Raw genomic sequence first — 25,500 nt, forward strand, 5'->3', positions numbered from 1 at the left:
TTTTCCCTACCTACAAACCCCAAAGTGAGGTACATATTTCTTTACTCTCTATATAGTTCATTTTGCCTTTCTCTAAACTAAATTAAGCCCTACTAATGAGGTTCTATTTTAATAACTATCATGCAAGCAAAAGGTCACATATGCACAGTAGCCAGGGCCAGCTACTTTGGGGATTATTATTAATCAAACCCCTAAGAAAAAGAGGAACTAGCAAAGAGAATAGGGGGTAAAACTGACTGACAGTAACTGGTAGGTTGGAGGGCCCAGGAACTACCAGGAACTGCTACTTAGTCATTTCAGTCAGATACTCAACAGTAACTAGGGTAGTTCTGTCTTCTCTTTGACTAAAGATACAGGCTTTCACTTGAGGACAGTTATTTAAATTAAGTCCTCTTTTCAGATGAATCTATTCCCTTGTAGGAGACATTCTTGTTCATAAGATATGATATGATCTTATGATATGATTTGATGAGCATGATCTTAATGATATGATTTGATGAGCATGATCTTATGATATGATTTGATGAGCATGATCTTAAGATATGATTTGATGAGCAGCCACAAACTGATTACTTTCCCTACAAAAACAAAAAAACAAACAAACACAACACAACAAAACTCCTCACAGCAGGGATAACAGAATAATTTGGAGTAAAATTTCAAAATTTGAAGGAAAAAAAAACTGCCTACCATATTAAGATCACTTGTATATTCAGTAGAGTGACAAGTGAATACCACCAACATACGCTATTTCTACCTTCTCAGAAGCCACAGAGCTTCCTTGGTCCTTACTTTAAAGAAATAAAATTAACAGAATAATGAGGCTGAACTGTCCACCAGCCGAGAATAGAATTTATGCAAGAGACAATATTTACAAGTAAATGTTAAAAACCAAGCTGACCTATTATTGAAAGCCTAGGAATTCAGACACTCACCACTGTGGCTACCAGAACATGACCAATTAGTCTACACAAAGGGAAAGGGAAATGCAATCCTGAATTATTTTTGTAAACCTACAGTTCTTGATAAGGATGGAGTTAAACAGGCAATCTCATACACTGTTAGAAGGAATATAAGTTGAGATAACCATCTTTTGCAAAGCTATCTGGCAGCATGTAGCAAGAGTCTTTAATGATCATATTCTTTGACCTATTAATTTCACTTCTGGGACTCCACCTTAAAAAAAAGTCCTAAATATACAAAAGTTTTATTAACAAACAAGTTAATCACAGTGCTACTTATAATGATTTTAAAAACTGAAAGTAAGCTAAATAAAAAGTAAGCTAATAAAAGACAAGCTAAGTATATAATTATTTATCTAGATCCATATTCAACATAACATGCAATTATTAAAAGTGACATCCTTAAGACACTAAGATAACTTGAAAAATCTGCAATGTAAAGTGAAAACATAAAGGACATAAAATGTCATGACTACAGTCATGACTATATTTTTTTTAAAAACTATATACTGACATTTATTTAGATTGAAAAGACACATACCCTCTATGATTGGCTAACTTGAACCCTACAGTGCCACAAAGTGTCAAAGAGATACCTCTTTATATAAGATTCTATCACTTAGAATATGTACCACAATAATGATTGGGTACTATTAGCAAAAAGAGTATATGATATACAACTATTATAAACATCTTCATACAGATAGTATATTATTATTATGTGATCATCATTATTTGTTGAATAAATTCTACATTGTAGAGGTATAGGGACTTTTTCCACCCAGCATAGGCATCTCCTATATGTAAAACAGTAAGTTCAAGTTAGCACTTCCTTTTAAATCATTATAGATTTATTATCACCATCATACAAGGTTAAATGTCATTTTAAAATTTGTCCTCCATCATGCAAAGTAAAGGTATCAGTTTCTGTTGATTTTTCCATAAAAATATTCATACAATTGATCAAAGTTATGTTACATTTACCATGTAGCTCCCAAACATGACCCTATTCATTTCCAGAAAATAATCCATTAACATTCATGTTGTAATTACTACACTAATTTTAAAAAAGAATTCTAGCGCAAGTGTTGTTGATTATAAATTAATGGTTCTTAACTCTCACTAAGCATCAGAATTGCCTTGAAGGCTTTTAAAAAATACAAATGCTTTAGCTCTGTCCCCAGAGATTCTGACTTATTTGTCCAGGATGACGCCCAAGCATAATAATTTTTTAAAGCTTCCTATGTAATGCTAATATGTAACTTGGATTAAGAACTACTGCCATAAATGATTTGTTTTAAACTAGTCAACTGTATTGGAAGAAATCTGAAAATAAAGAAAACAGGTAATACTTACACTGAAACTTTCTAAGGTTGATTAATCCATGGTCTCTTATAATTCTAGAATGAAAAAGGACAATAATCTGTAGATTATAATTAGTTTCACAGTTAATAATGCCTTCCAAATACGTTTTTATTCAGTGGAACACTGAAGTCACTCCCAAAAGTTCTAGAAGTCAGTGAATCACTATTACGCTTTTGGACTCCAGAGCATCACATATTTTTCCCTCTACTTGAGCAGAGTAAGCTTTCAATAAATATTTATTGGATGAATGAACGAATCATTATTGAATGATTCACTCATGAATACTGAAAAACGTGTCATTAAGATGAAAAAAAGGGAATCTCTGTCCATGTCATAAAAATTAATCTAGTCAACTTGAGAAAATGATAACTGAGAGCAGCCATTTAAGAGAAAAGTATTAACCATGATCATACATTGAACATTCACAATTGTGTGTTCACATGCTTTCAAGCCATATGAAATAGATATATATTGTGCATGTTTAATGGAAGGACATCATAAAATGTAAGATCTAATGGTACCTCAACTATTGAGCTCCACAATATTCTTTAGCTCATAATTATGAGTCTTAAACAAAACAGAATTTAGGTAAACCATGCAAAGTTATGTGTATGGAACCTGTGATTTATACAAGAGGTATTCATGACTAAGAATGAAACGTCACATAACAGCAGCTGAGAAAACTTTTTTTTAGCATTTTCTGGAGGCTAACTTCAGACATGCAGAGAGTAAGCTTTATCTTAGATCACATCTTGGTCCTTCAAGAGTCTCTCCCAAGTCTCTCTCCTTTTTACTGTTGAGATACCACTGACTCTCTATTCAGCAACAACATAATTATATGCCTACCATACACACACATACACACTCTCACTCTTTGCATACCCAGGTATTCTTTGAATGGTTAAAGTCTCTGTAATCCAATGGGGTTTGGGGATCCACAATTTCTGAATGTTTATTTTGCAAAGAGAAGGAATAACCAGGAGTGCCTGAAACCTGTTCAAAATTACCTTGAAATCCTTCTAGATTAAAGGCTTCTCATAAAAAATGGCCAATCAGAATGACAGCATTTAGAAAATTACAAGTTAATAACACATTACATCTATCATGTTTCTTTTTTCCAAGGTGCTCAAAACACATCACAACATCAACAAAGGGTAAGGAGTAGGTAAAAAACAGGGCAGGGATTATTATCCCTATGTGACAGATGGAAAAATTGAGGCCCAAGGAGAGTAAGTGTCTTCCCCAAGGTCACAAGATGGTTCATAAGTGGAACTTTTTTATGGACTATAAACAATCAATATTCCAAAGCTAAAAGAACGCAGGAAAGTGTTCTATACTTACTTTTTTCGCCTTTGTCTCTCTTTTAACCTGGAATGATAGATATCTACCACAGCCATCTTCAGAGCTATAAATACATACATACATACATAAATGAAGCCACAACAAAATAAAATCCTTTACCCAAACTGTTTTAAACTTTGAACCTAATATTGCTAACCCATACTCACTGGTCTAGATAATTTGTCTCACGGAAACATAAAATTATCCTAGGTTGCTGAATTTCTCTATAAATTATAATGAAGTTCTTTTTTTCTATGTCCATACTTATAAGGTATTACCCTACAGATAACAATTTCTGCTTTCTACTGAATACTTCTTTTGGACATTATTATGTATATCGCTGGCTTTTATATAACAGTTCAATAAAGGGTCCGATCTTTGGTATACATGGGCTAGAAACTACATCTATTAGTCATAAAAATGAATGTCGATTGTGGTTATAATTGAATAGGAATAAGCTCAGGAGACAATGTCAAGGCAGTACTAATGTGAATAAGGGTGGAGCATAGACATTTGCTCAGAGTAGCATTTTCAATAGGGGAGCAGCAACTATTTAGGGGATAGAGTTTTGCATTCACCAGTGAAAAGTTCCATTAAACCAACCTAAAAGCCATGCCCTGCCTGGTTTCCCGTATCCCAATACTTTCCTGTCTATAGCCTTTTGTTAAAGACATAAAGAATAAGGAGAAAACTGACAGGGAATAGCAAAAGTTTAAGTCAGTACAATAATTTCAGTTTTCTTTATTTCTCTGATCACTCTTTTTCCATCTTCCGAGTTCCTCAGGGTTCTGTTCTCTTCTTTCTCTTGACCCCTCATCTTATTCCTATAACTCACCCACTCCTATGTTTCCAAGTATATCAAAATCTATAATCTCAAACTCATAGTATCTTGGTCAAAGAGAATCTTGGTCACATTAAACCTAGTCATCCAAGTCAGAAATCAACCTAGACTCTTTCCTCCCCCCTCTTCATATTTAGTTAATGAGTCTAATCTATATTTAACACTTAAATCTCTCTCAAATTCATCTCTTCCTCTTCATCTCTTATCTTATTTCTTAGTCCATCTTGTCTCAGATTTGGCATCAATCTCCTTACTGACTCCAGTCCTCCCTTGTTCCAATTCATCCCTTCAAATGGTACCAGAGTGTGATTTTAAAGCACAAATCTGTTTGTGTGATTGCCCCGCTTATAATTCTTCAGTGGCTTCCCAGTTACTTACAGGAGTTCAACAAGATCCTTTATTGTCTAGATCCTGCCTCCCTTTCCCTCATTTCCTGCCCCTCCCTTGTATGGCCTATGGGCCATGCACAAAAAACAATCTGCCCAAGGTCACAGAGCTGCTAAGTGGAGAAGGGATCCAAACCTAGAGTGGGAACAATGCTAAAACTGTCCAACATGTCTATTTCTTCTGTATTATTGGATTTCCTTTTTGTGTGTTAGTCCTATATCCTAAATCTGGCTTCACTGAAAGTGAAATGCGTATTTTAAAAGCCTCAGAAGAAAAAAAAAACTCCCACAGGCATTTTTGTAATTGGAAAACCTCTAGAGTTAAGAAATGAAGACTGATTCTTAACTATAAACAAAAATATAAGGAATGATAACTTAGCACTATTCTATATTAAACCATTCTTTTCATTTATAATCTATGGATTCTGAAGGTATTTTAAAATTTAATGATTTCTTTTTGATCAAAAGGGGGAAAAGAAAGGTAACAAAATAAGGTTTCAGTGACTACGAGATTTCAAATAGAGTCGAGAGGCTATCCTGGAGGTTACTCTTATGCAAGCTTCAGCTAGATATGTCAAATGCTCACAGTATGCAAAGTCCTAACCAACAGTAGTCCCCAAAATACTAAAGAATACCTAAGTCGCTATCGGAGACTTTATAAAAGTCTCACTCACTAAGTTTACTTTTCAGAAACTTAAATCCCCCAGAGTGCTCTTATGTAGGTAAGTCTAAAACCCAGAGGCAACAGCCTCTCTGAGAACATCAACCAGGTGCATCCCCCTACCCCATAATGTCGACACCGCTTTTCAACATGAAAAATGAACAAGTTAGGTTGGTTACTGCCCAGATCCCTGAAGACTGAGGCAGTGATCAAATGAGAGAGTGGGGTAGCAACTGACAAGATAGGATTTAACAAAGGATTACTAATACTTAATCTTTATATATATATATATATATATATATATATATTTTTTTTAAGTTTCTAGGGTACTAGAATAGCTAGAAGGAAATAACAGACATGGTGGAACTATAACCTATAACGTTCTTTGAAATTTGCTAACTACTTGTTAAACTGTACTTTGAAAGTTATCACTTTTCTGTATATATGCAATATTTCACAATAAAAAGTGTAAAAAAAAGATTTAATTATTTCAATAGATTGTAGAACTAACTTAATGACTTATCTCCTTAAGCTTTGTGTAAGTTGAGAGTTTGGTTATTTTTTGTTTTAATTTCTGAATGCATTCCCAGAAAAAAGAGGCTCTAGAGTACAACATAATGATTTTCCATGTGTCCTCTGAAAAACTAAAACACATTATTCAAATATCAGGTAATACGTTTTCTAATAACACACCAGACTTTGAAGCAAAGAATTTAGCTGCATGTGACAACCGCTTTTTCTGGGATAGTAAGCATCATTCCAAAACAGAGCCTAGAACTTCTAAACCTAGAACTTTTAGAATATTAATAAAATCAGACAAGAATACAAGCTCAACCTCTGAATGTGAAATCCAAGTTCAAGTTTAGCCCACAGAGGCAATGAGTCAATACACATTATGTTCTAGTAGTGTAAATTTTAAACCTTGTTTTCAAATAAAATCTTATTTGGAACAGACAAAGCAGACTTGTGTTAGCTGAACCTCTTCTCTCTATCCCCAACTCCTTTCCCAGTAGCTGTTCCTGAGGGCACCTCCATGAACAATTTGAAAGGTACACTTCTATTGGAACTAGATTTTAGGGTAGAAAAAAAAAAGGGGGATCAACCCAAGTAAGAGACCAAAACACAATGGTTCATTACAATCATCAAATTTCTTTTACTACATGAAAGCTAACAAAATTTGTTGCACAGTTCTGAAGCACTGACAATATGGTAGCCCTGGCAAGACAACAGAAATAAATTCTGGACACATCATCCTAACTCATTACTGTATACCTCCCGAGTACCTCTGGCCTCAGGATAGATGGAAGAAATACCAAAACTTTACATGCTGGGTTATGAGAAGATGCTCTATGTATGCATGTAACTTTAAACACTGGGAGATGTCCAGGAATACTTTAACCAGATCATTTTCCCTGAGTCTGAGATTAAAAATAGCCTTAGTCCTAGCTGGATTTTCTGGAAAGGTTTATGAATGCAATATTTTAAAATGTTTAAGTGTTTAAAGAAAACAAGTATTAACTACCATGGATTTTTGTTTGTTTTTCTAATAAGTTCAAAGATTTAAACAACATTTTCCCTAACTGCCCACAAACTAAAAATAATGCAATACTGTTAGGTCCAAGATTTAAGTCAATGGTTTTCCAAACTTTGTAAAACTCTTTCTATAAATGAAATCTTTTTTGATTTATAGGATTGTTCCACATACAAGTACAGATACCATAAAATGTACCATACCCTGACATCGTTTTATAAACAGTTTCTGGGGGGAATGACAGGCTTTAGAATGCTAGGCTGAAGGAGGAGAAGATAGGAAGAGGGAACAGAAGATGCAGGTTTTATAGTGGACTCTAACTCTATTTCTTATGAGGGAGGAAGAATTAGGAAGTATACAATTCGAGGCAGAAAGGGAAGCAAATATAGTGGTAATAACTAAATACCCTGAACTCTTACCATGTTCCAGGCCCTTTACATGCCTTATCTCATTTATCTGCCTGACAATAAGAAGAGTTCAACAGAAAGAAATGCCTTAAAGATCCAGTGGGAATTTCTGCAAATTTCGACAAAACATTTCTGTAATTATTCTAAGATACTAACTTGCCACATTATTTCCTGAGATTTGTGTGGGAAGGACTTAAATTTAAAAAGAGAGAAAAGAAAAAAACTTGAAGAGACTGTGTTAGGAAAAAAATCTATAAATAAATACTGATGATAATTACTTCTACTGCTTGATCATTTCATAGTTCAAACTTGTACAACTGGCTCTGGAGAACAAAGGTAAGTAAAGGAATACAGAAGCAAGGAGGAGGAGAACTGGAATTCCCCCAGAGGAAAACTCATATTTGAAGTGATCTCTTTTTTTTATAAAGCATGTTCAGATAGCACCAACTGATTACAAGACCTTAACTCCAAGAATAACCCAGGGAAAACCACAGCACAGCAGGCAAAATGAAAGGTAGGCATTCCAAGAATGAGAATCTTTGGTTCACCTTTTACTTAAAACACTGGAGACTCTACTACAAGCTGGCAAACAAAGAAACAGAGATCATTAAAAACAAACTAAAACACCCATTTCAAGGCAACGCCTCTGAAATCTCAGCTTTGGGGTTAGAACAACCACCCTGTGATTTCATTGGGGACTGATAACAAAGTTTCCAAAAGGCTTGCCTTAAAATATTTCAAGAAGTAGGCAGAAGTCAGAGGCAGCTTCTTCCCACTGCAATGTATTTCTAACATTGTTCAAAATAGCTGGCAACATGTTTCTGTTTTCCAGACAGAAGGCACTTACTGCTTGCTTGGCAAGAAAACTAACTCAGAGGCCTTAACAGCAGGGAGGCCAATCTAAGTCCCTATTGCATCCACACAAACACAAACTTGTGACTCAGGTATTCCCCAGAAGCAAAGCTCCTTTAAATTCATTTCCCCCTAAGCTTCTGACAAAGACGCAAATAACTAATCCTGTGAAGGGAAGACCATGTAGCCTACTGATTAAAGTCACCAACTAGGAAGGCTTAGGCAAGTTACTTCAGTTTTTTGTGCATCTCCCTAAATGTAAAATGGGAAAATAAGTATCTATTCCTACTTTTTAGGAATGTGGTGAAGCTACAGAAGATATTGAATGTGAAATCTCACAAAAACAGAAACAGCCACAAAAAATCAAGATTATGAAGGCAGTAAGTTTATTGCAGTATTAAGAGCATAAACTCTGGCCCCCATTTGCTGGTTGATAACCTCAGGCAAACTACTTGACCTTTCCATGCTTCAATTTCTTCATCTGTAAAATGAGTATACTAATAATAACACCCAACTCAGAGGGTCTTGTGAGGATTAAATGAGTTTATGTCTGTAAAGTGCACATAGTAAGGGCTATATGTATTAGCTATTACCATTAGTAGCATTTATGTCTAAAATGTCCTATGCATAAGATAGCCAAATCACTATAAAGGGAAAAGGCACTGTCAATAGGTGAGTGCATGCAGAGACCAGGCTGGACCTCTGATATATTGTTACAGGATTTAAAGACTAACAATATGGACCAAAGAAAGAAAATCAGAAAAAAAAAAGGGGTGAGGGAAGTCCATGCCTGGTCAAGAAACCTAGCCGAATTTAGCTATCCAAATAAAGGGAGAGTAAAACTGTTATAATGTGCAACCCAGAGAAGAGCTGAAAACACAGATCCAACATATAGGAAGGAATTCATAATGCCTCTTGCTTGCCTGAGTTATGGGACATCAATTATTAGAAAATGCTGCACCCTGGGTTTCAGGACCCTGAGAAACTCAGGGAAAGAGGCATCCACAAAATCATTTAGGAGAAATTTTCCCAAATGAAAGGATATGGGGAAAGAGATGTCTGAAAGAGAACTACATGAAGCATTTGCATTGAGATCCCAGAATATATAATGAGGCAGCAGACTTCCAAAGGATGTATCAGAAGAAGAGATGTTATGAGGCTTCTCTCATAGCCAATAATCGCTGCTTTCTCAATAAAATATGAGTAGGTGCCATTTAGGGATCCCTGAACTTCCTTATTTTTTTCCTAGACATTGCTTCACATGTAATATCCTTTTGGGGCTATTTGGAAAGCCTTCTGGTAGGACTGGAATGTCATTAATTACCTCATATTGTGTCCCAGGCCTCTATAATGGCATGTAGACCAATTTTATTAGACAAATACATGAAACAAAACATATATCTTTGTTTGAGTCAGGAAGAGAGCTTGGTGGCATCACCTGATCTAGATACCCAGGGATGGAATACAAAATCCAGCCAAACAGTTTGCTTTCTTCAAGTAGTTATAAGTGAGGAAACATAAAAGGAATGTTGTTAAGGCTCAGTAATACTAAGAGTATGATGGTGTAATGGAATGATAATAACACCAGTCTGAATTATGTGCCATCTTTCATTGGAGACATTCTCACTCTCTGACTAATCAGTGTCACCCCTTTTTTACTAACAGGGGACATAAAGGAACAGTAAGCTACATTCCAAGGACTTGCCCAAGATCACACTGACTCAGAAGCAAGCCTGAGGTTGACTCAGTGTCCTGATATTCACAAAATCTCTGCCTCTTTCATGTGCTTAGAAAGCCCCTTCTCTTTCATAATCTTCCCGAGCCTCCTTGGGCTCCAGGTCCCTGTCACTGAGTGTTCTGGAAGAGACTGCTCAGGGGCAATATGCCCCGCTGGACAGAAGGTCATGCTGCAGGAGGAACCATTATGAGAACTGTGAGCCATAAAAAAGCATACCTTTGTGGCACTAGCAAGTCATCTTTTTGGTCTCCTGTGCTGCCAATTGTCTTTAAAATGTTATCACCTTTTAAAAAACACTCATCTAAACATTTTACAGTTCACTGTTGGGCAGGGGGAGAGAGAAGGGAAGGATTATTATTTACTTTCTATCAAAACTACTTGTGCATAAGGATTAAAAAGTGAGGCTTAAGTTCTATTTCAAATGAAAATAGGTGATTTACAAGGCTGCAGAAACTAAAATGTGGGAAAAAAGCACAAATAGCTAAAATATGTACTATTGATTTGAAATGCCAACTGAAATAAAAGACTGCTAATCAACTGCTTCTGATTATCTCTCTTTTGTCTCCATTTAATCCAGAAAAGACCATAAATGCACCAGAAGACCTTGCAAATCCTGTTTGTACAAAGAATGAAGAGTGAAATTAAATACTAACCATTACCACAGTTGTCTTATTAATGTCTAGACATAAAAATAAAGACCTTGGATTAGGGCACAGAGAAGCAATTCAGCAAGTCCCTTGCATAGTTGTCCCATTATTGACAATAGAGATTTTCACTTTCAAAAGTTCAGTATTTTTCAACAGTATTTAAAAGGATGATACACGTATGATGCTGCCCTTTTTCCACATGGTAGATGGATGTTCTGGGTAAGAGAGATACAAGACAGGAAATGATGCAATTTTAATTAAAGTTGGTGTGTATGAAGAGAAATACTGAATGGCGATCTGTACGCCACCTTCAAGGAAACTACACAACAGGTGAGAAAAGACAATAACATGAGTCACTGGGGTTGAAAAGAAGAGATTGACAAGGAAGAATGAACAAATACAATGGATCTAGTGAATGCTAAAGTATTGTGCTTTTAAGCTTTCCTCTTTTAGTTCAATCTGCGTCACTTTAACTTTCCTTAAAGTTGTGTGGGAGAAAAGAAGAGGAATGGAATTTTGCAAAGAAATCTGTTCAAGAAATACATAGAGAAAAGAAATTCTGAAGGTAAACTTTTTATGAGGACTTTCTTGGTCCCAGATCTGATGTAACAAATACCTACCTAGGCAGCCTTTTTATGAAGAGAAGAATCAAGTTCCCCTTCTAGTGACAGAGCACCAGTTAAGGCAAAATGAAAACTTGATTTATAATTCAACAAGGATTATACTAGCCTTTCCTGCCTGGGAAGCAGATTTAAGAGAAACAATGAAGATACTGTTGGGGAATAGAGATTCCAAAAGAGCATTATTCATCTACTACATCATATTCAATTCCAGACTGAAATTAAAGAGAAGACTGGGGACTGTTGTAAATACATAGTTCACAGAAAATGGAAAAAAGGAAAAACAGAGACTCAAAGATTTAAGTCTAACCATCCATTTTTAAGAGATCTGTGACATTCACCACTTTAAGTTACAACAAAAGAGTTGACATAGATCCTTAAAGGGCCAATCTAGGATGAAATTCTTAAGTGCTGAAAATTCAGATTCTGAGAAACAAGAAATTCCTAAGCTTGGTCTAAAAACCCTTGACAACTGCCATTCTTTTTCCCCACTATTAGAAATTTGGGGTAATAATTAAGTTACAGTGAACATCTAGTATCAACCACTAAAGTCCCAAGGTTTTCTCACACTGATTTCCTTCATTCTGAGGAGGCAGTGAGAGTACTTTAATTACCTCAGTGTAGGCATACCTTGGTCAAAAGAATAATCACAATACAGGCTCAGGCTTCTGGAAGATGGTGGTTAGGAGGGACAGGGCAAAAAAACATCTCCATGAAAAATACTAGCTAAAAGACAGAAAGTGACCCAGAACACCAGTTCCAGCGATGCACCAGCTGGACAGGGTCTGCTAAATCCACAGGGACCGTGCACTTGGTGAAACCGGGAGTCTGCGTTCTGAAACGAGTGAGTGAGCCTGCTGAATAACCGGCATCCACGCTGCGGTCTGGGGAAACCATGGGTTGGCATTTGGAGATGGTCTAGTTTTAAAAACCCAAAAGCAGCTGTGGATATAGCAGCGAGAACCGCACAGTGAAGCATGGCGGGAACTGCGTCCCCACAACCTGCGGGCACACCTCAATATCTGGCATGGACGATAGCCTTTCACGCATCCACTGCTAATTGTCTCAGAGCTAGTAAGGCAGAGGTTAGTCAAAAGGGGAAAATAACCACACCCCATACAGCCATCTTCCCAGTGGGCCAGGAACACTCCTGCCCAGCACTGGCGCCACAGCCCAGAGCTGCACCAAACAACCCAGTGTGATGGGAAGTGTTTCCAGTAACACGCGCACGCGCCACAAGATCTGGCAATGATAGCCTTTCACGCACCTGCAGCTAATCGTCCCAGAGCTAGGAAGGCAGACGGGTGCGAAAAAGGGGACATTAACATGCCCCATACAGCCATCCTTTCAGCTGCGGCCCAGAACTTCCCTCGGGGGATGGCGCTCACTTGTGACACAGCAGTCTTCCCTCAACAGAGGCCCTAGGAGGGCATGGCTTAGAAGAGGGACACACTCGGAAGTCACAGAGACTGTAAGCCAATACCAAAGACTTGTGGGTCAGTGGCAGAGACAAACTGTGGCAAGACTGAACTGAACGTTTAGTCTCTTGCAACAGCTTTAAATCTCCAGGAACACCTGGGAGGTTTAATTATTAGAGCCGCCCTCCCACCCTAACCACTCAGACACACACCCTACATTGAGGGCGGGTAGCACCAACTACACACGCCAACTTGGTGCACCAATTAGACCCCCACAAGATTCAGACCCCCACTCACCACAAAGACAAAGTCAGGGAGAACTGGCATGAGGGGAATAGGTGGCTCGCAGACGCCACATGCTGGTTAGAGAAAAGTGTACACCACCAAGCTGTAGATGTGACAAATTAGAGATGTGTTTGAATAAGTCTACATATCCTAAAAGAACCCTATCAAGTTAAGCAAATGCCAAGAGGCCAAAAACAACAGAAAATTTTAAAGCATATGAAGAAACCAGACAATATGGATAACCCAAACCCAAACACCCAAATCAAAAGATTAGAGAAGACACAGTACTTGGAGCAATTAATCAAGGAACTAAAGATGAACAATGAGAGCATGGCACAGGATATAAAGGACATGAAGAAGACCCTAGAAGAGCATAAAGAAGAAATTGCAAGAGTATATAAAAAAAAAGTAGATGATCTTAAGGAAATAAAATAAACTGTCGACCAAATTAAAAAGATTCTAGATACTCATAGTACAAGATTAGAGGAAGGTGAACAGCGAATCAGCGACCTCAAAGACAACAGAACGGAAAATGAAAGAACAAAAGAAAGAATGGGGAAAAATCAAAGAAATCAAAATGGACCTCAGGGATACGATAGATAACATACAATGTCCAAATATAAGAGTCATATGTGTTCCAGAAGGGGAAGAGAAGGGTAAGGGTCTAGGAAAAGTATTCAAAGAAATTGTTGGGGAAAACTTCCCAAACCTTCTAAACAACATAAATACACAAAGCATAAATGCCCAGCGAACTTCAAATAGAATAAATCCAAATAAACCCACTCCAAGACATATTCTGATCAGATTGTCAAATACCGAAGAGAAGGAGCAAATTCTGAAAGCAGCAAGAGAAAAGCAATTCACCACTTACAAAGGAAACAGCATAACATCAAGCAGTGAGTACTCAGCAGCCACCATGGAGGCAAGAAGGCAGTGGCATGACATATTTAAAATTCTGAGAGAGAAAAACTGCCAACCAAGAATTCTTTATCCAGCAAAGCTCTCCTTCAAATTTGAGGGAGAGCTTAAATTTTTCATAGACAAACAAATGCTGAGAGAATTTGCTAACAAGAGACCTGTCCTACTTGAGATACTAAAGGAAGCCCTACTGACAGAGAAACAAAGAAAGGCGAGAGAGAGATGGAGAAAGGTTCAGTACTAAAGAGATTCAGTGTGGGTATGTTAAAGGACATTAAGAGAGAGAGGGAAAAAATATATCTGACAAACATAAACCAAAGGATAGGATGGCTGATTCAAGAAATGTCCTCACAGTAATAACATTGAATGTAAATAGATTAAACTCCCCAGTTGAAAGATATAGATTGGCAGAATGGATCAAAAAATATGAACCATCAATATATTGCATACAAGAGACTCATCTTAGACACAGGGACACAAAGAAATTGAAAGTGAAAGGATGGAAAAAAATCTTTCATGCAAGCTACAGCCAAAAGAAAGCAGGAGCAGCAGTATTAATCTCAGATAAAATTGACTTTAAACGCAAGGATGTTTATGAGAGACAAAAGAAAAATCACACAGCCTGAGGGATGGGATAATCCAGTTATCATTATATAATCAACACTGTCAACATCACCACAATTGATCTTTCTCAATGTTGGTCAAAACCCAGTGTGGTAGTCTGAAGCAGTTATGTGCCCCAGAAAAGGTCATGTTCTTTTAATCCATCGCTGTGGGTACACACCTGTTGTTGGTAGGACCTTTTGATTAAGTTATTTCGATTGAGATATAACCCACATCATTCAAGGTGGTTCTTAATCTTCTTACTGGAATCCTTTATAAGAAAATAAAACTCATACAGAAGATAAGAGATGAAATTCAGGGAAGTTCACAGAGAAACACCCGGAGAAGTTTAGAGAAAAAGCCACAAATGGAGAAGCGAGAAGCTAAAGTAACGAAACCTGGGAGAGAAGGAACCAACAGACGTTGCCATGTGCCTTGTTGTCTGACAGGAGTCACTGATAACCAGTCTTCAGAGAAGGTATTGTCCTGTTGATGCCTTAATTTGGACCTTTCAATGGCCTTAGGATTGTAGCTTGTAAGTTAATAAATCCCTTTTGTTAAAAACCAGTCCATCCTGACTCCCAGGGGTGTAAATCTCCCTGGCATTCAGGATATGACCCCTGAGGATGAATCTGGACCAGACACTGTGGGATTGAGAACATCTTCTTGACCAAAAGGGGGATGCGAAATGAAACAATTTCAGTGGCTGAGAGATTCCAAATGGAGTCGAGAGGTCACTCTGGTGGGCACTCTTAAGCACTATATAGATAACCCTTTTTAGGTTTTAAGGTATTGAAATAGCTAGAAGTAAATACCTGAAAGTAACAAACTCTTGAAGATGATTATATAACAATGTGGCTTACAAGGAGTGACAGTGTGATTGTGAAAACCTTGTGGATCACACTCCCTTTATCTAGTGTCTGGACAGATGAGTAGAAAAATGAGGTCAAAAATTAAATGAAAAATAGGGTGGGGGGAGGGGATGATTTGGGTGTTCTTTTTTACTTTTATTTTTTATTCTTATTTTTACTTTTTCTGGTATAAGGAAAATGTTCAAAAAAGATTGGGGTGATGAATGCACAACTATATGATGGCACTGTGAAAAGCTGATTGTATACCACAGATGACTGTATATGTGAATATACCTCAATAAAAGAGAATTAAAAAAAAAAAAAAAGGCCAGTCCATTTCTGGTATATTGCATTTGGTCAGCTTTAGGAAACCAGAACATCCTGCAACAGGCTAAAGGTTAGCAACTTAACCACTAGGTTTTGAGTTCCATAAGGGCAGGGGACACGGTGTATTAATCATTATAGTCCTGGCAACCAACATGGTGTCTACCACATAGTTTGCACACAATAAAAGTTTGCTAAAATAAAATGTTACCATGTAAAATGTCCGAGTCATCTTCAACAAAATCGATGTCTCTCAAGTCCCATTCTGCATAATTGTCAAACTCCTGTTTGGGAAAAAAATCCCCACCCAAACCCATCAGCTTTGATTAATGCCTTCTCAGTAGTCATGATTTAGTGGTAAACAGAAAATACACAAGCAAACACTTGTTAAAAAATATGGAATGGGTTATTGGTGGGAATGTCAAATGGTGTAGCCATTGTGGAAAAACTGTCAGTTCCTCAGAAACTTAAGTATAGAACTACCATATGACCAAGTTATCCCATTAAGAACTATATACTCAAAAGAATTGAAAGCAGGGACTCAAACAGATATTTGCGCACCAATTTATAGCAGCATTATTCACAATTGTGAAAAGACAGAAGAAACCCAGCTGTACATCAACAGATTAATGGATAAAAATCTAGTATATTCATACAAAGAAATACTATACGGCCATGAAAAGGAATGAAGTTCTGATACATGAAACAACATAGATGAACCTTGATGACATCATGTTGAGTAAAATAAAACTGACACAAAAAGACAAGTATTGTATAATCTTACTGATATGAAATAATCAGAATAAGCAAATTCAGAGTCAAAAACTAGAATACAGGTTACCAAGGACTGAGGAGGGGGTAGGGAATGGGGAGTTAATGCTTAATTGATACAGAATTTCTGTTGGGGGTGATGGAAAAGTTTCGGTAATGGATGATACTGATGGTAGCATAACATTGTGAATGTAATTAATACCACTGAATTATATATCTGAATAGGGTTAAGGAAGGAAATTTTAGGTTTTATACATACGATATGAAATTAAAAATTAAAAAACAAAAACTCTGTATGGGGTGGAAGGCCAAAATACTTCCACAAGTAATAGGAAGTCATGGTAAAAATCTAAGAAGCTTTCAGGCAGTAGCAACAGAAAAACATTAAAAATAGGCATTCAAGAATGAAGCCAAACCTACTATTCAAAAAATAAAAAATAATCTGTTCATTCCCAAAAAAACCTAACTTTGACTAGGCCTTCAAGCATTCAGGTAAGAAAAATGTCTGCATTAATTCATCTACCCTTTACTATCTTTTCAGGGATCTATTCAGTAATAATGCTTACACAGTCCAACAGGCAGATTTGTTCACACTCTATTCAACGAGTACAAACTGTGGGAGTATTGTCTATGGGGTAGCTCTGCAATATCACCTGTCATCAACAAAATGCTGACCTGGGTATGGCTGGCAAAACCATAGTGTGTTAAACTTTCAAGTTACATCAAGGAGCACTGCAGTTGTAGATAAGACAATAAATCCAGAGAATTGTGATTATATTCTGTTACATAAAATAAAATGGCTGCCTGCATTGGGCATTACTGAAGGGGACCTCTTTCTAAGATGGGATTTTCCAGAAGGCAAAAAAAAAATTGACCTATGGTGTATTTCCAAGAAAATGGAACACACTCTACCAGGTTGTCCATAAGCAACAACTGGTGATAAAACTGGTTTCAGTCCACTAGAGACAGCTTACCAGAACGGACAAGCATACCATACTAATCACTGTATATCTGCTCTCCACATTTTGTAAGAACTTCCTATGTAAAATGGAAACAATTGTCAACCAATCACAACATTTCCTCACTTGCTCCCACATTCACTCCTTATGAAATCTCCCTTTCCACTCCCTCAGTGGAGCTCCATTCTATTTTCTGAATGGGATGCTGCCCAATTCCTGAATCATTCAATTAAGCTGTGAGAGCCTAAACAGCACACAAAAATTTTTTTTTTAATCAATTTATACAGCTGGATGAGGAACATGTAGTTTTAGGTCTTCTATAATTTCATTTAGCAATGTTTTATAGTTTTCTATATGTAAGCCCTTTACATTATCTATAAATTGCTTTGGGTAGGATTGTCATCTTAATATTTAGTCTTCCAATCCTTGAACACAAAGTTGTCCTTCCATTCTTTAATTTCTTTTAGCGATGTTGGAACATGCAGTTTTAACACATATTTATCATTCCTTATATACTTGTGGATACAGTGCAGTGGTCAGAAGACTACAGCTAATGGGTCTAATTCAGCTCACAGCCTGTTTTTATAAATAAAGTTTTCTTGGAACATGGGCATGCTCACTTTTTTATATTATCTATGGCCACTTTTGCACTATAATGACAAAATTTAGTTGCAACAGAGACTGTTTGGCCTGCAAAACCTAAAATATTTACTCTCTGGCCCTTCATAGAAAAACTCATAGGCACTTGACAACAGTATAACAACCCTGAAACCCTCTAGGTGTGAATGAGAATCAGACTGCAGAAACCTCATACCTACTGAGGAAGTTGGGAGCCAGTACCAACGCCACTAAAGAAACAGGTTATGGTCTGAAGAACTTTTACTGTTGCACGTGAAAATGTTTACAAATGGGCAAAGGCACTGTAGTGAAAGAAAATGTGACAGTCTAAGGCCCTACAAATTCAGTGATTTGAAAGTCTCCTTTTAGTGGTATGGAACCTACGGGTAAGAGAGAAAAGTCTCCTTAGAAATAAATATCTTGTGCTCTTGCTAAAAACAAGTTTCTCCTACCTCAATGAAGTCTGCTCGAGCTGGCATGTATCCTGCCATGTCCCGAGAAAGCAGGGAGTCAAAGTTAGGCCGGGGAGGGTCATCCGTAGCTGGAAGAATTTAGCGTTTTTCTTAGTTACTTAATAAAACACTGACATGAAAAAGTTACAAAGTAATAGTCTTCATTTATACCCTGAAATATTTTTTGTTTGGTAAAAAGACAGTGTCTAAGAGAATTAATAAGATTCAAAAGGTTTTGTATAGGGAAAAGTAAAAGAGATAAAAAAAAGTATTATGGAAATACAGACTGATTCCTTAAATGGAAAAAGAAGACTCAGGGACTCCCCTAAGTAAATACGCAGAATTTCCTGCTGATTTTTGCTTTCCTAACATGAAAGGTCGAGACCAAGGACTTTTTTTTTTTTTTTTTAATATTAGAGGACCTAATTATTTACCCTATCTTCTACAGCTTCCTTACCCCTCAGGATCAATCTCAATTTACAAATCTCATGTAACTGAGAAGCAAAAAAGCACTGGACTTGGAAGTTAGCGGGAACTGAGTCCCAGTTCTAATATCCATTAGTCACATAACCTTTGCAAATTATTTAACCTTTCTGAACCCCAGTTCATTTGTAAAATGAGGAAAGCATTTACTCTGCCTATTTCACTGGGTTGCTGTGAGAACAAAGTGCTAACTATCATCCAAAGTGCTAAGCAAATAGGATATGCCCCCAGGCTAGTAAGCTACATCTGGAGAGTATGAGGAGAGGGAAGGGAGAGAGGGAAACATTCTCATCTCATTACTTACTCTGCGAGTTATTCAGGAAAGAGGTCCATTTATAATTCATCATGTTTTTGGTTATGTTTTGTTAAAAGTCTCATGGGTCCCTCAGCCACATGAGATTAAAAAAAAAAAAAAAGCTTGCCATCACTGCCACAACCAAGTGAACAATGATGATTTGCTTCTTGGACTTAATACTGGAGTGATTAATAATTTATTAAATACTATGATAACAAATACCTATGATCATAAACTCTCCAAAGGAATTGCAAAAGGGCCCATACTCACAACAGTGTGGGAAGGTCCCTTTGGGCATCAAATCTTACAGAACAAGCATTAAAGTTAACTGAAATGCTCAAGGGACTCAGAGTGGGTGGCACCCTGCGGTCCAGTATAGAAATCTGATACCTGGGATACGTTCCCTCCCTGCCACAGTATGGCCCTGACTCTCAGTAACTGCTATCTGACTCCTATCTTTCCTAAGTTCTTTAGCTAAGTCATTAAACCAGTTATCTGCTACTGAAATAGGGCTGAAGGATGAGCTAAGTATTCCATACCAAAATAAGGAGGTACTTACAGTGAAACGGAATTGCTGTGTCAGCAGTTTTTGCTTCCTCTGCTTGCTTCAGGTTCAGCAAGGTAGATGCAAACAGAGGGTTGTTGATGAAATGTTTCATATAGTGCTTCTCACACTCCTCCTTGGTCTTGGTACACATCTGATTGGCTACATCCTGCCTAGAGGAGAATGGGAAAAAGAGGGAAGCAGTGCTTCCGTTTAGGCATAATACTAAAAGCAGGGTTTGTCATTTTTATCTTTTAAGTCACATCCATACAATGTCTGCAATCTGATACCTCCAAACTGCTATCATGGAGATACTGGCAGGAAAATGAGACAAATACAAGCTTAGTATCAGTGTAATCTGACATTCTAATTCCTACTATTCCAAGATACAGAAACAATATCTAAAAAGTCTTTTCCTTTTCACCAAAAAGGAAAATCACTAGAAAATCTGTAAACAGCTAGCCCAAAGAGAAAGTTACTATAAATATTATGCCACTTGAGAATATTAAAAACATACATATCTATAGTTTTATATTTGCATGCTGTTTTATAGTTTATAAAACACTTCACACTAACAAACATTTCTTTACTCGCGCTCCTATTATAAGGAAGGCATCGAGCTAGAAACATTCACAACATAAATAGAATCAATCCTAGTATAAATCTTATGGTGTGGGTATTACTACTATCTTAATTTAACAGAGGAAAAAAATGAAGCCAAAAGAGGTTAAGAAACTTGTTTAAGAACACAAAGCTGGTAAGTAACAAAGGCAGAACTTGTACTCAAGACCCCTGGCACCTAGCCCAGATGATGAAGAGGTAGCAGTGAAGGCTCTCAAAGTCCCTGCCTCAACTTTCTCTTCCACAGCACTTTACATGAAGTGTCCTTCTCTTAAGGAATTACATATGCTGCTTTGTGTATTTCAGTTATTGGGGTGTGTGTGTATATATATATCTATAGATATACATATACACACACACACACACAATATAGTTTCCCCTAGTAGACTATAAGCTTCCTGAAGGCAGGATTCATGTCTTAATTCTTAGTTATAGTCTCCTCACCTTCTAGCTTAGTGTCTTACCCACAGTAGGTATAGAGGAAATAAACAGTCCTTTTTGTGGTCTTTGCTAAGAGGCAAGGCAGATGGGGATGATGCTCATTTTAGAGAGTTAGACTGGCAAGCAAAAAATGAAAAATTAGGTCAAAGATTACTAGCAAGCTCTCATGAGCAATCACTTTTTCTTCCTTCTTTGTTATTTCCTATAGTACATGATAATACTATGCTTTATAAATGCTGAATGAATGAACACAAGCAAAATGTGAACTGAACGCAGGTCTTCTTCCGGGCCCTGGACACTATGGAAGCAGCATCATATATTTTGGTTACTATCAGGAAAGATTATACACAACAGGAAATCAGGACTGGGAAGGTCCAGTTAAGAGTCCTTCACTAATAAGCACGTGATAATGAGAAATCTTTTTAACTCCCTAAGCTTCAGATTCTTCGTGAACAAAATATACTGAATAATGCCTCTGCTATCTAGTTCACAAAATGAAAATCATCAGTATGAAAATGGTAAAAAGATAACAATGAAAGTATTATCATTATCATTACTATTATTATTATTAAGTGGCATTTCATCCTCGGGCGACAGCATCAAGGGCTGTTCAATTCTACCAAACTTGGACTTAGGCAGATGTTTGCAAGTTAAAAACAGAATGCTAAGTCTAAACTTCCCCACTATTCAGAAAGGAACAATCAACATTCCCAGTGTTAATATATCCAGTGACCTTTTAGAGTTACCCAGTCATGGACTACTAAGGATCCCAAATTCTCTGCGAGGCATTTTGGCCTGGGGAAATAATGTGAAGAGGGAAAAGGATTTGTATCTAAGTCATGGGTCAGAAGGAAGCAATATATGGCTCCTAAATTCCTCTTTCCAAGGCTCCTCCCTTTATCTTTCAACAGTAGCTTCTTCCCTAAGTCCGCTAGGGCTGGATAACCCTCAGAACCAAGCTCTCACCAATTTCCAAAGCCACAGTCCATCACAGCTTCTAAAAGGGCCATTTCTTCTTGAGCAGTCCAGCTTGGATCAAGAACAGGAAAATCTGAGGTCTAAGGAGAAAAAAGTTTTATCTAAGAACAGAGAAAGAAATGAATCCTAGGAACCCCAACTGTAGCACTAGTTTATTGTTAAATGACTGTCTTTCTCATGGTATTGGAAGGTACCTAAAGTACATTCTCATTAGCTGCCCACCTCCCCCACCCTTAATTTCACCATTAGCTATAAGATTCTCCAATAAATATTATCACTCATAAATTCCATGAACTCATGCAGAAATATATATATTTTAAACTTATCACAAAGGTAGAGATCAATATTATAGTAGCATGATTTCATTTAACTAAAGAGAGGGGAACACAAATATGTATGTGTGTTTATATTTTTTTAAATTGAAGCATTAACCATAAACTAAATCACAAACAAACAAAAAACTAGTTACCTATGGGGGAGAGAGAGAATAGGGTAGAGAGAACAGGGTAGAAACTAGACCTTTCTGAATATTCTTTATTTGACAGATTTGACTTTGAAAACATATAAATATTGCACATAATTACAAAAATAGTTTAAAAATACAATCCTTAAGAATCAAAAGCAGAATGTAACAAAAAAATTTGAATCAATTTGAAGGTATTCACACACAGAAAGGAACTATTCTAAGACTTTTAAACACAGAAATTTCTTATATATCCCTAGTAGATTACACCTTAACAACAAAAAGAACTGCCAAAAAAAGGTCATAAACTGTTTTCAGTAGTGCTGGTACAGTCATTCTGAGATTACTGCATGTGTATGTGCTGTGGGATAAAGCAAATAAGTGATTATATTTGTGTCATTGGGAAGAGGGATTCTTGGCATGGAAAAAAAAGATAAATACAAGATCTATGAGGTTACATAAAAACCTATAGTCCTATATTTGAATTAAAAGTTTTAATGTGAACTCTTGATGTATTTTATCGAAATTCATACCTGTGTCTCCTGGAAAGGTCTAAAAACAATTCTAGAGATAATGACCAACCCAGGAGCAATGGACACTTCTAGTAACCAGCTTTAAATACCATTTTCCAGTAAAAGGAATCAGGCTGATTCCAGGTCTGGGACAAGAAATGTTCCAAAACAAGCCTGGAACATCCTGTCATACCAGAATACAAGGCAGCTCTTTCTATGACTACAAGGGTCATATCAAAAGGATTTAGGAGCCAACTTAGAGAGGCTTCCACTAACCAAAGATAGGACATTCTGAGCATCAATAAGGATAACCATAAAGGATTGAAACACATCAAATATTGTAAATCTCTGGAAGATACCAGGGAACCAATTCATGTTTTCAAAACTAATAGATAAAGGGAAATACACATTTATTCTATCTTTCCTGTAAAAATTTTTCCTCAGGGTGACCAGAAAGATAATGAAGATAAGTTTCTTTATGTAGAATTATTATAACTCATAAATTAAAAGGAATAATAGAATTAAAACATCACTATTCTGCAATCGCTGTAGAAGAGATCTAGGCAATAATCACAAATGGCGAAAATCAAACTTGAATTTGATTTAGCCTATAAAATTTACCTACCAATTTATAGGAAACACAGAAGACAGAAGAACAAGTTAATCAGCAAAATCCAAACTGTAGTAACATCTATGAGACAAACAACCCTATGCCAGTTTGGATATATTATGTCCCCCAGAAAAGCCATATTCTCTAATGCAACCTTGTGGGCGCAGACTGATTAGTCTGTTGATTAGGGTGAAACCTCTGATTGAATTATTTCCATGGAGGTGTGGTTCCCACCCATTCAGGGTGGGTCTTGATTAGTTCACTGGACTACTTATGAGAGCTCCAGAGCTGACCCAGATGCTTGCTGACGCTTACAGATGCTTGGAGATGTGGACAGAATGATGTCTGGAGAAGCTAAGACATGAAGCTAAGAGAGAAAGCCACTGGAACCAGAAGCTGAAAGCAATGCAACCGGGGAGCAAAGGACCTGCAGACACCAGCCACTTGCCTTTCCAGCTAACAGAGGTGTTCTGGACGCCATCAGCCATTCTTTAGTGAAGTTATTCTTTTGTTGATGCCTTAGTTTGGACACTTTTATGGCCCCAGGACTGTAAATTTGTAATTAGATAACTCCCCTTTATAAAAGCCAATCCATTTGTTGTTGATGTTCTCACAAATACTGGGGACTGACGGCATGATATGCTGAGTCCTCTGTCTTGGGGCTTGCCCCTAGGAAGCTCATTACTGCAAGAGAGAGGCTAATCCTGCTTATAATTATGCCTAAGAGTCTCCCCCTGAGTGCCTCTTTGTTGCTTAAATGTGAACCTCTCTCTCTAACTAAGCCACCTTGGCAGGTGATCTCACTGCCCTCCCCCCTACATGGGACCTGACTCCCAGGGGTGTAAATCTCCCTGGCAATGCAGGATATGACTCCTGGGGATGAATCTGGACCCAGCATTATGGGATTGAGAACATCTTCTTGACCAAAAGGGGGATGCGAAATGAAACGAAATAAAGCTTCAATGGCTGAGAGATTTCAAATGGAGTTGAGAGGTCATCTGGTGGACATTCTTACACACTATATAGATAACGCTTTTTTAGGTTTTAATATACTGGAAGAGCTAGAAGTAAATACCTAAAACTATCAAACTCCAACCTAGTAGTCTTGACTCTTAAAGATGACTGTATAACAATGTAGATTACAAAGGATGACAGTGTGATTGTGAAAACCTTGTGGATTGCATTCCCTTTATCCAGTGCATGGATGGATGAGTAGAAAAATGGGGACAAAAGTTAAATGAAAAATAGGGTGGGATGGGTGTTCTTTTTTACTTTTATTTTTTTATTCTTATTGCTTCTTTCTTGTATAAGGAAATGTTCAAAAATAGATTGGGGTCCAATCCAGCAGTCCGGACTCCTGAAGACGATTATATAATAATGTAGACTACAAGGGGTGACAGTATGATTGTGAAAACCTTGTGGATCACACTCCCTTTATCTAGTGTATGGATGGATGAGTAGAAAAATGAGGATAAAAACTAAATGACAAATAGGGTGGGATGGGGGGATGGTTTGGGTGTTCTTTTTTTCACTTTTATTTTTTATTCTTATTCTGATTCTCTCTGACGTAAGGAAAATGTTCAGAAATAGATTGTGGTGATGAACACATAACTATATGATTGTACTGTGAAAAGCTGATTGTATACCATGGATGACTGTATGGTACGTGAGTATATTTCAATAAAACTGAATTTAATTTAAAAAATAAGGAAAAAAACCATTAAGCATAGCAAGTGTATTCCTCTGAATATTAAATGAGATGTTTTAAACATTTGTTAATAACTAATGAGATTTCAATTCAAATGAGATTAATATAGTGCCTTTTTTTTAATCTACTAATTGACTCAGAAAACTTTTGCAGTTGGGCTAAACTTTCTTGATGTTAGTTGGTTTCTCCATTACTATGAAATAATGGTAATACTGCCTCCCACTTCATAGTACTGTTTTCAGGATGAAATAAATTGGTATATGTTCAAGTTGGAAAAAAAAATAGATTGGGGTAA

General features: G+C 37.0%; 1 protein-coding gene across 9 annotated transcripts in view; it reads right to left on the reverse strand.

Annotated features, from left to right (window-relative positions):
* TADA2A (transcriptional adaptor 2A) overlaps window positions 1-25,500 on the reverse strand; it is a 64,822-nt gene that overhangs the window by 9,478 nt on the left and 29,844 nt on the right. For all 9 annotated transcript variants that reach the window (XM_037808154.1, XM_037808150.1, XM_037808156.1 and 6 more), the window contains 6 exons: window positions 21,901-21,992; window positions 19,888-20,045; window positions 18,551-18,639; window positions 15,962-16,034; window positions 3,669-3,732; window positions 2,319-2,362 (listed from right to left, as the gene is read on the reverse strand). In XM_037808154.1, coding sequence (XP_037664082.1) covers window positions 2,319-2,362; window positions 3,669-3,732; window positions 15,962-16,034; window positions 18,551-18,639; window positions 19,888-20,045; window positions 21,901-21,992 — 520 coding nt within the window. The remainder of the gene's footprint in view (window positions 1-2,318; window positions 2,363-3,668; window positions 3,733-15,961; window positions 16,035-18,550; window positions 18,640-19,887; window positions 20,046-21,900; window positions 21,993-25,500) is intronic.

Source organism: Choloepus didactylus, chromosome 18, assembly GCF_015220235.1.
Source record: "Choloepus didactylus isolate mChoDid1 chromosome 18, mChoDid1.pri, whole genome shotgun sequence".
Lineage (NCBI taxonomy): Eukaryota > Metazoa > Chordata > Mammalia > Pilosa > Megalonychidae > Choloepus > Choloepus didactylus.